At 47.0% G+C, this 14,119-nt stretch overlaps 1 protein-coding gene across 2 annotated transcripts in view; it reads left to right on the forward strand.

Annotated features, from left to right (window-relative positions):
• Nucleotides 1–14,119, forward strand: part of MCF2 (MCF.2 cell line derived transforming sequence) — a 56,174-nt gene that overhangs the window by 19,640 nt on the left and 22,415 nt on the right. For both annotated transcript variants that reach the window (XM_057404854.1, XM_057404855.1), the window contains 8 exons: nt 3,373–3,492; nt 4,559–4,675; nt 6,629–6,778; nt 9,443–9,567; nt 10,153–10,267; nt 10,641–10,760; nt 12,115–12,306; nt 13,806–13,997. In XM_057404854.1, the coding sequence (XP_057260837.1) occupies nt 3,373–3,492; nt 4,559–4,675; nt 6,629–6,778; nt 9,443–9,567; nt 10,153–10,267; nt 10,641–10,760; nt 12,115–12,306; nt 13,806–13,997 (1,131 nt within the window). The remainder of the gene's footprint in view (nt 1–3,372; nt 3,493–4,558; nt 4,676–6,628; nt 6,779–9,442; nt 9,568–10,152; nt 10,268–10,640; nt 10,761–12,114; nt 12,307–13,805; nt 13,998–14,119) is intronic.

The raw sequence follows: 14,119 nt of genomic DNA on the forward strand, positions 1-14,119 counted from the left end.
CCAGTGAGCTGCAGGGAAGAATATTCCCTGGAAACCGAATTCCTAAAATGGGGGGAAAAATCACATTAAATGCATCAGGATGAGATATTCACTGAAGAGATAATAACTATGATGCTTTCAGTGCATGCCTGTGCTTGTGCTTTATTAGCCTAGTTCGTCTATATTGATTATATCAGGGCTGTCTACGGGGTTATAGTTGAGCATGCATTTAAGCAAGTTGCTGAGCTGGGACCTTAAGGTGCACACGTTTGTGTCCTCAGAAGGGGGAGTATGTCCTGAGCACGGTCTTTGGTCAGGGAGAGAGTTAATAGTAATGAAATGTTGCCAACTGCCTGGTTTAGTGGAATTGTGCCGAGAGTTTTCCTCCTTTCCTGGTATGCTGCAGAGGAATAGCAGAGGGCACAGGCATTAGGAGGTTCTTTTGTGTTTTGTTACCTAACCCCAAGGTCACCAAATGCACGAGGTTCTTTGTAGTGTTATAAGTAGTAAGATAAAACATAAGGCACGATTAAGGCTCTTTTGTCTTTGCTTTCCCGAATGTATTGTGGGGAAGGGATTTTTTCCAGCAGTATCATTAGAGTTGAGTTTGCAGGTAACTTACTAGACCTCAGCCCTTAGAAACTACAACTGCAGTAGTGATTTAAATAGATATAGTCCCTCTGTTATCTCTCTGAGGAATAACTGGTTTATAATTACATGTATATTTCTTTATATATATGCACACACACACACATATATATATGGGGGTTTTAACCTTTAATCCTTTCTCTTAAGTCTGTAGTAGGGTACAGGACATGGTTTGATTGGTGCTTACCTTTCTGCAGGCTTATTTTTGGCTTGTGTTTTTCAGTGCTTGAAATACATTAGGTCTCATTTGCAAAGCTCTGTTTCTTGGTTTGTAGCTACTCATAAGCGCTGACCTTGAATCTATGTGGATAAAATCAGCTGAGAAAGGCCCAAATGCTTCCTAAACTGAACAAAAATCAAATCACCTGGAAATCCAGGTGCCCATTGGGGGTGTATGGGTGTGAAGTTGTGTCAAAGGGGAGTTTGCCCCTGTGGGGGGCGTTGCAGAAGGATGTGAGTGCCAGGTAATGGTCTTTTCCCCTATGTCCTGTTGGCATCCTGCCTTCAGGAAACAAAAGGTGTCCAAAGCACTTCTCTTCTCAGCAAGGCATTTCACACCCTGTAGCTATTGCAGTGTGGTTTTTGCAGGCATTTTACCTTTGGTTTCACTAAGAGTGGACTCATTACCATGCAGAAGGACCTAAAATTGCATCCTCCAAGCAATTAAAGCGTTGTAAGACCATTGGCCTCACAAGGCTTTGGTTCAAGTCAGTCTTGAGCCATAATGCCAGGGATGCAGGGCCTGTCTTGAAGCATCCTTTCCTTCGAGGTTTACAGCTTGTGGTGGCTTCTTGGTGGTATCTTTGAAACCTTGCTGGAGGATGCTACTGTTAGCCTGTCTGCAAAGAAATCCCCACTGGGAAATGACCAGGATATAGAATGAAGCAAGCATGGACATAAGGGTGGGCATGAGGGAATGACACATGGTGGACTCGCAGCTCTGGAGGGAAGGGCATGACATTGCCATGAATGCAGACCGACAGATCTCTCTCTGGGATCAACTAGTGCCTAGGGAAGAGCGTCAAGGACCAGCCTGGTCAGTCAACAGGCCTGGAAAGAGCAATACCAGTGGTTCCTGGGTTCAATAGAGAGCCAGGGTAGTGAGGTGGGAGAGGCAGCCAGCTTCTCTGGGATGCACAAGAGGATGATGATGAACTTGTCAGAGGCCTTCCAGTGAAATATGAATGCTGTTAATTTTCAGTTCATTCAAGATGCCTACAAGCCTGTGCCAGAGCTGGTGGTGCTTTCCTCAGGGAAGGTTCTCTGCATCCCAGTTCTGGTGGTGCTTTCTTCAGGGAAGGGTTTCCACATCCCAGGCAGAGACTTCCTCAAAGTGAGGAACCACTCCACCTCCTCGGAGATGTCTGGTACCCTGTGGATGATTTTCCTTATACAGGAAGCTAAGGTTACGAGTCCTGAACTGAGGAGGGTCTCTGAGAGGAGTTATCATCAGAGCTATGTCTTGTAGCTGGGTGTTGGAGAGCCTGCTTGGGGTTGTCTTGCAGGAGAGCTGATCTTCCTTGTAGAGCTAATTGAGCAGGTAGCTGAACCTGGATCTCCTGCAGCCTCTCATCCATGCGCTCTTGGGCAAGACCTCGGAGCTGCAAAGCTCCGGTGACTCCATGGCCAGGGTTAGACCTTTGGCCCATCTGCATGTTTGATGGGGCTGGAAGTTGGTTCGTTGGGTCTCCCCAAGGATGGGTTGTGGCCATCACTGTGTGCCTGGGGCTGGCAGCAGTTGTGTGCTGACCAGGCACTGGGTAACAGAGGAGCAGCACCCAGGGCTTGGAGCCAGCACCAACGTATCTGTTGTTTAATGGTTTGCTTGGTTTTAATGCCAAACCTTTGTCCCTGGCACCATTCTTGTTGACTTCCAAAGGGTAGGAATCCTGCACTTGATTCACATGAATTCATTTTTTCCTTGCTCCTACTTAAAATAACAACAGATCAATATATTGAATTCATGTGGCTTATTTGATCCTAAAAGTCATTGTCCCTTTCTAAGTGACGTTGTGGGCAGTGGAAGCCACAACCTGACCTTTCCTGCACAAGAAAACGAGTTACGATGCAGTTCATGGATGTCAGATCTCAACTGTAAATCATGGCTTTTTTGAAGAACACAAATGCATGTTTACAGGAGCAGTCTTGGTTTAGAAGGCACAGATTAAGTGCCCTGCAGTGCAAAAAACCTAAACACGTTCATTACTGTGACAGTTGGTATAGATGCTACTACCGTGTTTCAAGGAGGAGGATAGTATATGGGGGAATATATGGAGAAATATAACCTGCTCTGGCAGGATCTCAGAGGAAATCATATGTCTTAATTAACTCAATCCTTTGCATCATGCACTTAGCCATAATTTAATGATATGACACCTACTTGCTTAAAACCTCATTTTCACTCTTGAACACCCTTTCCACAGATCCATTTGGAATGTGCCTGCCAACCATATGCTTGAATACAGGAACTCCGAATTCTTACCATAAATGAAATGTTGCCTGGTAGTTACCAGGGACAAGACTGTGCTTGATGCAGTTATGGGATGATTAGTGAGTTTGGCAATACATTTTGCTGCCTCAATCTGTCTGTTACTCCTCTCGATGTTCCAGCCCTCTGTTCCTTGCTAAGTCGTAGTTTCACTCCTCAAGTCCTAATGCTGAACGTTATATAGATTATAGGCGTTTGGCAGCTGCGGTTGGACCTGCCGTGTCCTTGGAGTGAATTTCCTCTCTGTTTCCTTGCAGGCATCTTTCCCAGGGAACCTGCACCTAGTGATGGTTCTGCGTCCCACGGGGTTTTTCCAGCGCACCTTCACTGACATTGGGTTTCGCTTCAGTCAGGAGGATTTTCTGCTCAAGTTACCGGTACGAGCATGCAGAGCTGTTGTGTTTGTGTGTGATCAGTGCACCTCGGGTCAGAGGGTGACAGTGTCCCACACTGCAGGCACCCATATGTGCAGTCGCCAGAACGTCCCTGCCAGAAATGCCTTATTTCCACCAGATCGGTCTCCATCAAACCTCTCCTTTAGCATTTTTCATCTTCCCTTGTGCAGTTTACTCCCCACCAGAGTACCACGGTAGTGGCTGGTGGGCTTCTCAGCCTGTTCTCATCCCCCATATAGGCTGCGTGGAGGATAAAACCATGCTCAGGAGTTTGTTTAATGTCTAAAAAGTCAAAAGACGTGTCCAGTGAGGCTCTTGCAATGAATTCCACCCATTTTCATCTCAGTATAAATTCCATACCATCACCATGTTGGTGTTTGTTTCTAAAACAGCGACTGAAATGGTGTTTTATGCTCTTTGAGTCAGAGTTTCCACGGCTTCTAAAGCCACCTTGATCACAGGACATAATAAGAATAATTAAGAGAAGTACAGTACATTTATGGAGTCTCAGTTGATGCAGTTACAAATGCATAAAGCAAACTAGTGTTTTCCTTTAGGAAATAATATGACTTTCACAAGCTTTGCATTTTTCAGTCTAAAATGAATGATTGCCATTTGCACAGTCCTGAAAATTCATGACTTATCCGAGGGCAGATCAAGACTCCCAAAGCCTCATGAATATATGTTTGTGTGAAGCTGGCTTCATAACTTATTAAAGTGTATATATGTTTTTCTACATTACTGGTCATTCCTTGCAAAACCCTGCATTACTTCTGCTTCCAGCTCTGTTCTGCAGTTAGATACTGCAGCATCGCTCTGTGCTTTGCATTCAAGGAAGAAAGCACTTGGGAGATCAGGGTTGGCCTACCAGAATGGTCAAATGCATCAAATAAAAGCCATATTAAGCCATAAGCATAAGAAGAAAGCCATTCTGTAGAACAGTATTTAGAGCAAACCCAGTTTTTAGACACATAAAAGCTTCTTAGGCTTGATTCATGTATGGCTAGAAGTGATGCTCAACCAAGTAACGGTGTTGGCTTGCTTGTAGGTTGTTATGCTGAGCTCAGTGAGTGACCTGCTGACATATATTGATGAACAGCAACTAACCCCAGAGTTTGGAGGCACCCTGGAGTATTGCCACAGCGAGTGGGTCATCTTCAGGACTGTACGTACCAGGGCTGAGCACAGGGCTCTTGGGCGTTTGGGATGGATGGGGGAAGGTTTTCTGTAAGGCAGTGAATAATGGGTAGCTGGAAGTGACCCCTGATGCCAAATGCATTTCTTGTATCCTATTTGCAAAGGAATCAAGTGGCATTAGGCACTTGATGGGTTTATAAAGGAATTAGATGATGAACTCCCTCCTTTTGAAACTGCTCCTTTTGAAACTGCTTCCAAAAGATTTGTCATTTTAAGTCTTTATTAAAATTCCCTTAATGGTAGATACAAAAATAGGCCTTTTTTATATATATCTGTAATGGTTGTTTCATGTGATTAATATCACAAATGTGTTTGGGAACCAGAGCAATGAGACTGCTTTCTGCATGCTGACCAAATGCAGAGGATTCAGATGGTTTCCTTTATGTTTTTTCTTCTTTGCAAGAATTTTCCTTTAATATTGCCAGGAATGAGGTGTTTAATTCCCTGAGCTGTTCCTTGCCATGTGTTTCTCTGCTTGCTGTAATATTAGTTTTAACTGGGACTTTGTCTCCCAGATTGTATCCCTGCCTGTGGTAGAGGGGTTGGAACTAGATAATCTTTAAGGTCCCTTCCAAAACACACTATCCTATCATTCTAAGCTGAATGGCAGACTGCTTTCCCAGTTACCTTCCCAACAAATCACAGCACCAATGAAACATATACCAGCCATCCTAGTGTCCCTTCTCCTGAAGCATCATCCACACGAGCAGATGTGGAGCTCAGCATAAAGGCAAAAGCACAAGACATTGTAGCTGGAGTTAACTCCACTCTTGTGCCATGAACTTTGTGATGCTTTATGCTGCATGTCCAGAGCTCCCACGGTCTGCCTGGGATGTGTTCGGAGGTACCAACAGCACTAGTTACCATCCCACTCTGTCCGGTTCATCTCCATTTAGCTCCCTCCCTTGCTCTCTGATGAAGCTGCAGATGAGGTGCCCATGGTTCCATGCTGCTTTGTAACCTGCCCTTTGGGCTTGTAAAGCTAGAAACATCCATCACCAAGAAGCCAAATACATCTCCAAAGGCCTGCGACCTGGAGGCGGTTCCCAGTGTGGTTTAAATAGAGGAATTAAAGGGATTCAGCGCTGGAGCCCCCAACATAAGGACGTGGAGCTGTTGGAGCAAGTCCAGAGGAGGCCACGGAGATGCTGCGAGGTCTCGAGCAGCTCTGCTCTGGAGCCAGGCTGAGAGAGCTGGGCTGGGTCAGCCTGGAGAAGAGAAGGCTCCTGAAGGGGAGACCTGAGAGCAGCTCCAGTGCCTGAAGGGGCTGCAGGAAAGCTGGAGAGGGGCTTGGGACAAGGGATGTAGGGACAGGCCAAGGGGAATGGCTTTAACCTGCCCGAGGGGAGACTGAGATGAGCTCTTAGGCAGAAGCTGTTCCCTGTGAGGGTGCTGAGGCGCTGGCACAGGGTGCCCAGAGAAGCTGTGGCTGCCCCATCCCTGGCAGTGTTCAAGGGCAGGTTGGACACAGGGGCTTGGAGCAAGCTGCTCTATGGAAGGGGTCCCTGCCCGTGGCAGGGGTTGGAGCTGGATGGGCTTTGAGGTCCCTTCCAACCCAAACGAATCTGGGATTCTATGAAGTGTGTCTATGAATAAAGGAGATGCATCCTGTGGTGGCTTCTGCCATAGGCTTCCATTATGTAGCAGAAAAAATCTGAGAATGCATAAGAATTGGTAGCAAATGCCAAATATCAGGTGTCTCTGCCCAATACAATCCTGTTGTGGGTTCAGTCTGCGCTGAGCCACATGTTGGTGGCCGCCAGCTGATGCACCACAGCACACATCTGGACATGCCACTCACCTCTCTCACATCAAGCTGTTTCCCTCCCTGTAGATCCGAGCCATGGCTCTTTGTGCACTGCTAATGAGCTGTAGGAGCATCCCAAATCCCATGCTGATTGCAGTTCTCATCTCCCACCAGGCCATAGAGAGTTTTGCTCTAACCGTGAAGGAAATTGCCCAGATGTTACAGTCCTTTGGCACGGAGCTGGCAGAGACCGAGCTACCGGATGACATGTATTCCATCGAGCGCATCCTGGCCCTGCGCACAGAGAAGTACTACCAGCTCAAGGTATGGATCAGCAGCGTGTTTCCAGCCCCTGTTTGCACCGCAAGGTGGGATCTCCGCCTTCCTGCCATGTGTATGTGTTGACAGACAAGATAAAACACAGCATGACTCCTTCTGTAGGTTACCCACCCGCTGAAGCAAATTACCCTGCCAGCATCCAGCAGCCTGTCTCCGCTGCCGCCTCCTTGCTCTTTGGTGTCTGTGCTGTGCTCCTCCTGCGGGATTTGCATGTCTCGCTGGCAGGAGGGTGGGTGGGAGGCTTCATCACCTCTGTGGTTGTGCTCCCGATGCCATTCCTTTTGCTTCATTCCCATGGCTGGAGAAAGATGCATGCAGAGATCATTGGGGGGTCTGGAGGGGTGGTTTGCCCAAGGACCCTCTGCCTGATGCTGCTTCCCTGGGGGGGATTAAAGGAACGGTGCTGGAGAGCGCCCAAAGTGAAGATTTTGTGTGAGTGCATTGCACAGAGCATTCAGGGTGTGAATGAGCATGAGCCTTCATGTTTTGTCTTAAACAACGTTGGCTTCTTACTATTGTTAATATTGTGATAGGGTTTAGGGGAAGCTTTAGTGCCCCCAGATGCTGCTATGTCAACCTGTTGTCTTTGCTGCTCCTGCATCTCCCTGGGGACAGCAGAAGCCTGTCACCAAACCCTCACTTCAGAAACAGTTCCCTTGTTAATAGCCATGCTGTGTGGCTGAAGGATGAGCTCCTTTGCTGTATGACAGGATTAGTTTCCATCAGTCAAGGAAGTGTATCTATTCTCATTTATAATCACTTGTCATTGACATGACTGCGAGTTCGCAGAAGGCTGCCTGTAAGAAATATACAGAATGACATCCAAAGTGTGTTGTGAGTAGGCATAAATGTGTGTGTGGGGAGTATCTTTATAGATACTGCCAATAGTCCTTTATTCTTTGAGCATGAAGAGAGCTGTAGTGTAAAACAGCTGCTGCATATATTGCAGTAGGACTTGCTGACTGAAGCTTCATGCTTAGGGTTACATCCAAAGTGTAGGGAGGAAACACAAACTACACAATGCAGTCCTGTGTATAAAACAGTAACACACTGTGGGGAAATAAACTATGTCCTGTGTTTCCATTTGCATATAAAGCACAGCAGCACTCGGTACAAAGCATCTGTTGCTTTTAATGCCTCATCTATTAATTCTGAACATCAGACCCACTCATTGGCTTTTGACTGAGATGAAATCCACTGGACTTATTCTTCTGTTCCCTCTAAGCCCAGGAAGGATGAAAGCAGATGAGAAACCATGCACACATTGTGGTGACAGCAAGACACGGGGTCCTTGTGTCTCTCATGACAAGCCCAAGACTTGTACAGCTGATTCCTGAGTCCAGATAATGAGTTGATCAGAGTGATTTCTGTAGCTGTGATACTGAGCAGGTTGCAAACACAATGACAAAAGTGGCAGAAATTAATTAAGAGAGTAACTAAGAAATGAAGCTCTTTGATAGACTGAATGGGAAGAAATCAAGTTAACATCTCTGGTAGTCAGGCCACTTTGGCACACATACGATAAAAGCTTTGAATCAAAAGGGAAGTGCGGGGCTCTGGGGAGGGAGATGTATGAGGGTGAAATAACAGCTACCTGCAGTCTAAAGCATGCTGCAGAATTCCTCATCCCTTCTGGGTCTCCTGCATGTGGTAGTGTGAAAAGAGGATGGGGTTTTGCCTTGTGATCATCTGCTGGGATGTTTTAGTGACAGGGATGCAATTTGGCAGTGGACACTTTGTGTGTGGGAGAGGAAAAGCTCCTGTGGCCATGTCCTTCTGCTCCTGGGCTACTGCCCTAAAGATGCCGTTGTGTTTGGGTTGCTCTGAGCTATATGGGGCACACAGATGCTTAAGCAAGTCTGTGTTCTCTGAATCTTCTCCTTAAAGCGGTTTAGCCATTGTTTCTCTTGCAATAGAAACGTGCCCATCCCCTAAGGTGGGCTATCACTCCTCTGTGAGTTGGCTGTCCAATGGAGCCATCACCAGGTTTCTCCTTCAGGGCTTCTTCAGCCACTCCTATTCCTTCCTCCTGACCTCTATGTGTGGTCTCTTTTTTCCTGAAAATAAGTGACTAAATGCACCTGTTTGTATGGGGCTGAGCCCAGCACAGCACAAAGCACCTCAGCTGATGCTAGTGAGCACACCGAGGCTTTAAATTGTCTCTAAGTGGAGTCTCATTGAGAGTGTTGTTTCTACAGGTACAGGCTCCAATAAGTGATGCCACATGGTCTCAGCCCCAGTTTTATCCCACTATGGGATGCTCCTCTTACAATGTCCTGCAATGACCTTGATGGAGAAGCAGAAATACTTGCTTGAATGTATGAACTTGTAGACAGGTATCTAGCACCAACTCACCTGCTCGCCAAGGAGGACCCATGGTGATGCTGTCCTCCTGCCTCTTGAATCCTTTAGTGGCCTGATGTTTTCAAGTGTGCCAGTTTCCACCCAGCTTGGTGACCAGTCTGTGGTTCAGCCTCCTCCAGCTCCAGGGGCTAACCCTACATTAAGGGTGCTAAAAGATCTTCTGGGAGTCCTTTGTTCTGATGGATGCCAGTGCTTCGTTTCATACAGAGAAGCTCAGGTAGGAGAAGCGCAATATGACTTATCCTCACCTCAGCAAATGACTCAGAACTGTTTTGCATTATGCAGGAAGATATTACAGCAGTCACAAAAGAGGGGAACTTGCTTTTGAGCAGTTTTGAAGAGCCGGACTCTGGGGAAAGCAACCAGGACCAACCCCGCGAAAGGCCTGGGGACTGGGAGACTGTGAACCGGTGAGTGCACCAGGGTCCTGTGTGCCTGTTTTGCTCAAGTGATTTAAGCACAGATGTGTTGTTTAAGTCACCTCTCAGACAGGTAAAGATACCAGTGTTTGCTCCAGGCCCATTGAATTGCTGGGTGACTTTTGTCAGGTAACTTGGACGTGCTCTGATTCCCCCCCCAACAATGATTTGATGAGGCTGTGGAGCAGATGCAGGGTTCTCCCATGCCAGGCTCTCGGGTATTCAAAGCCACGTTGGATGGGGCTTGGAGCAGCCTGATCTAGTGGAAGGTGTCCCTGCCTGTGTCAGGGGGTTGGAACTGGATCAGCTTTATGTTTCCCTCCAACTCAAAACAGAGTGGGATTCTGTATTATTCAGATAAATAGAGATAGCAACAACTGCTGCACACAGGTGCTGTCCTCTGCAGTGATGATTCCATGGACGTTCTCTCTGAGCTCCTCACAACTCATATATATGCATCTGTAACTTCATCCCAAGAGCTTGGGTCCAGAAGACCTGAATGTGCGTTCTCTAGGGATTGTCCCATCTCTGCTTGTCCTCTATTTGTTCCAGTCCTGTCCTTTTCCTGTGCTGCAGGTTACTTGGCCAGCTGCGTGAGATGGAGACTGCTTTTGATGGCTTCTGGGAAAAACATCAGTTAAAAATGGAGCAATATTTACAACTGTGGAAGTTTGAGCAAAGTTTTCAAGAGGTATGATCAGATCCACGCTGCTGGTGGTGGAAGGAAGAGCTGGAGACGGAAAGGAGGGGAGATGAGAGAAGCTTTTGTGCTTTGTGTTTTAGGAGTGTTTGATTCCTGCTGCACTTCCTTGGCTCTGGCAGGGCTGGCGAGCTTGGGGAGACCACTGTGCTTCCTCATTCAGAGCTAATTTAGGTATCCCTGCCCTGCAGTCACAGAGATTTTGCTGATAGAAGCATCTTTGAGTGCAGTAATTAGATCTTGGACTGTAGTTTTATGCTTGGATTTAGCAGTCTTGGCTAAAGTGTGATTAACTTCAGTCTGAGAATGATTTTCTGCCTGTGCTTTGTATCCTCTTTGCAGCAGTCTTCTTCTTTGTGTCTAGGTCAAGAATGCCATTGAATTTCTCATGGGGCAGCAAGCAGAGCTTCCTGACACTGGTGACAGTGCCCTCCAAGTAAAACAAAGGCTCAAAGACTTGGCTCATTTCGATGGGATGGCTCAGGTGAGAGAATCTTTCATAAGGAAGAGGCACTGATGAAACACAAGAGGCATGTTCTGTGTTTGTGGTAGGAGGTGTTTTCTGACATTACCTGCTTCTAGTGTGATCTGTTGGGAAGTGGCTGCACGAAAAGGATTGATTTTGTCTCTTTGCTGTGTGCAGAAACGCTGTGATCGCTCTGCAAGCCAGAAACAGGCCATTTAATTATCATAGTTAAAATAAATCGCTGAGCCACCAGGAAGATCTAGAGCAGATAAATGTCTGAACATAGGGGAGGCGTGGGATTTAATGAGCTGGAAGAAGAATTATTTATATGCGAAGTGCTTTAGCAGTGCTAATAGGCAGAGACTGGTTACCAGGCACATGGAGAAGCAAAAAAAGTTGCTATCTTGATGTGTCTGTGATTTGAACACAACATATGGATGAAGAAAGACTAAGAGATGCAGGGGAAAGAAGAGTGAAGAGAGATGATTCACAGGGGCCCAGTGGAGGATGTGACTTCGCTAAAGGGATGTGCTTGGCAAGCGGGTCAGGGTGAGTGGATTGATCCTGAAGGATCTGGAGATAAGGCTTTCTGGCCATCTGGATGAAATGTGTGTGGGCAGAGGAGGAACAAAAGGCCAGGCAGGCAGGGTGCAACAGGACAGCAGTCCCAGCAGAAGGCCAGCCCTGGAGAAGACACAACCATTGCACTGACCAGCACCAGGCTTTGCTGCAAAGGCCTTAGTTTGTTTTCACCATAAACCTTAACTGCCCAAGTTGCCTTTATGTTTATGAGCACAGTGTGTTTAAACTGGACTTGAGCACAGGCTTTTATGGAGTGCAGTTCCTGGGATGGCAGCAATACGTTTCCAGCATTGCTAGTTTGGTGAAGTGCTCTTTTCTTCTTCATCCTCTTTTTTTGGATAGCAAAAGGTTTTTTTTTCCCAGCTAATGGGTGGCATTTTATCCTGTGTAAGCCACCTATTCTGCCTGCTAATGGCAGTCATCTCTATGGGTACCTGAAACCTGGGAAAGGGGAATGGCTTTAACCTGCCCGAGGGGAGACTGAGATGAGCTCTTAGGCAGAAGCTCTTCCCTGTGAGGGTGCTGAGGCACTGGCACAGGGTGCCCAGAGAAGCTGTGGCTGCCCCATCCCTGGCAGTGTTCAAGGGCAGGTTGGACACAGGGGCTTGGAGCAAGCTGCTCTAGTGGAAGGTGTCCCTGCCCATGGCAGGGGATTGGGACTGGAGGAGCTTTGATGTCCCTTCCAACCCAAACCGATCTGTGATTCTGTGATGCTCTGATTCTGTGTTGTTATATGTAGATATTTTGATATTCAGTAAGTGTGCAATCCATTCTCTTTCTTTCGCTGAAGGATCTGATAGGGAAGGCTCAGGTGGTGATACTACATGGACACCAGCTAGCAGCAAACCATCACTATGCCCTCAACTTAATCTGCCAGCAATGCAACGAGCTGCGGCATCATTCCGATGTCTTGTCTGATGAGATCAAAAGGAAGCAGATGCGACTGCAGAAGACCCTGGATCTCCATACCCGCCTTCAGCAGGTAGAGTTCAGAGACACTGGGCCTAAGAAACAGATATTAGCTTCTCCATGGGGTTAGCATCTCCACTTCTTAGCTGGGAGCATCTGAAAGTTGCAGCTTTGATTCAGCAGTTCATAGTAGGAAAGTGAACCGTAGGGATTGGAGGAGAGCCTCACCCCTCATTTAGCTGGTTAAATTAGCAAACAGCTACCTGCTGTTGCTGTGAGCAGTCAGCAGAAAGAGGTGCGCATCTCTTCAGAACACCAAAGTTCAGCTGCTGCTGTTGGTCATGGTTTCATCCTGCATCCATCTGTTAATTGACTTTTGAGGTTTTTACACTGAATGCAATAGAAGGGATGCTTTTGGATAAATGCCAGCCCATTTTTCTTAGAGATTTATTAAGAATGAGCATAGCTGACTGTAAAATGAGGTGGCAGATTGGTAGATAGGCACAGCTGCTGTGCGCTAGCATGGAAGTGGAGTCGTGGGGCTTCAAAACTCCTTGATCTCTTAATCGGCATCAAATACTCATTTAGGGAAATTCACTCTAATTAGGCCAGAAGGCACAGGGCTGTAATATGCTTGAGGCTGTTAAGAGAAGCAGTGAGGTTTGGCCCTGTTCCATTTCACTGGTTTGGGGGACTTGAGACTTGTTTTACCTCTGTGTTCACCTCAGTATTGCGCTAATGTGTGGGGACAAGGCCATTCATTCCTCAGCAGCCTCTTGGCTGCAAGGCAGTGTCCTCTCCTGGGCTCCTGGCAGCCCTGGTTGGTGCTAGTGGGTAGCCCAGGGGCTCTGCTGGAGCATGCCATGGTCCTGCTCTCCATGGTCTCCCTTCCCGTTCACAGGTCCTCTTGGCTGCCCCATCCCTGGCAGTGTTCAAGGCCAGGTTGGACACAGGGGCTTGGAGCAAGCTGCTCTAGTGGAAGGTGTCCCTGCTGGATGAGCTTTAAGGTCCCTTCCAACCCAAACCATTCTATGATCTTCTCATGCCTGTGTACATTACAGCGTGTGAGTGCCAGCTGAACCTAGTGCCAATGTGCGTTAAATGTTGGAAGTTTAAAGTACGATTTGAAATCCTTTTTTTTCTTTATTTAAGACATGAATGCAAATTTCTTTGCTAATTTCTCACAGTTCAGGCCTGCACTGAGCCAGGCATTTACCACAAAACCCCTGCCTGTCTCCTTGTAAACTCTGTAGTGTTCCTTCAGCTTTCTGAGTTGGATGAATAAAGATCTGCTTATCATTTGGTTCAACTGTGCACCAAGCAGTGCTGCTGTATCAGTTATAGCTCTGGTTTTATCCAGTGGGGGTACAGCTTAGCTATGTTGAGGACCCTGCAGACAAAATGTGGCCTTTCTGTTAATCAAAACCCAATAGCTGCTGAGGTCTTTAGGAGTACTACTTAGCTCTGTGTTGAACATACAGATCTGGTAAATGATATTCTTCATGGGATCGCTGGTTAGCAGGGGTACTGCTGACTGTCCTGCTCCCTGTGCTTGCCCTGTGCTGTCCCCAGGCTCTGCAGTGCTGTGATGAAGGTGCCTACCTGCTTGCCAACCAGCAGATGGATAAGTGCCAGTCTAAAGAAGGCGCTCAGAAAGCTCTCCAGGACATAGAAAGGTTCCTTGAAAGCTCTTCAGCCTACTTAAACTATGATCCCCAAGCCCTACACTGCGATTTTGAGTCAGTCTTAACATCAGAACTAAAGGTAAGCGACCCCTCCAGTTCCTTGTGACACAGTATAAAGCAAGTGAGTGGGATTGTCAGCTTTATAGTCCTCTGTTTGGGGTCAGAGTGCAAAACAGTGGTAGTTATTTGATCACAGGAGTC

Source organism: Pezoporus wallicus, unplaced genomic scaffold, assembly GCF_028554395.1.
Source record: "Pezoporus wallicus isolate ANWC-B61680 ecotype Strahan unplaced genomic scaffold, APGP_CSIRO_Pwel_v1 contig_6217, whole genome shotgun sequence".
Classification (NCBI taxonomy): domain Eukaryota; kingdom Metazoa; phylum Chordata; class Aves; order Psittaciformes; family Psittacidae; genus Pezoporus; species Pezoporus wallicus.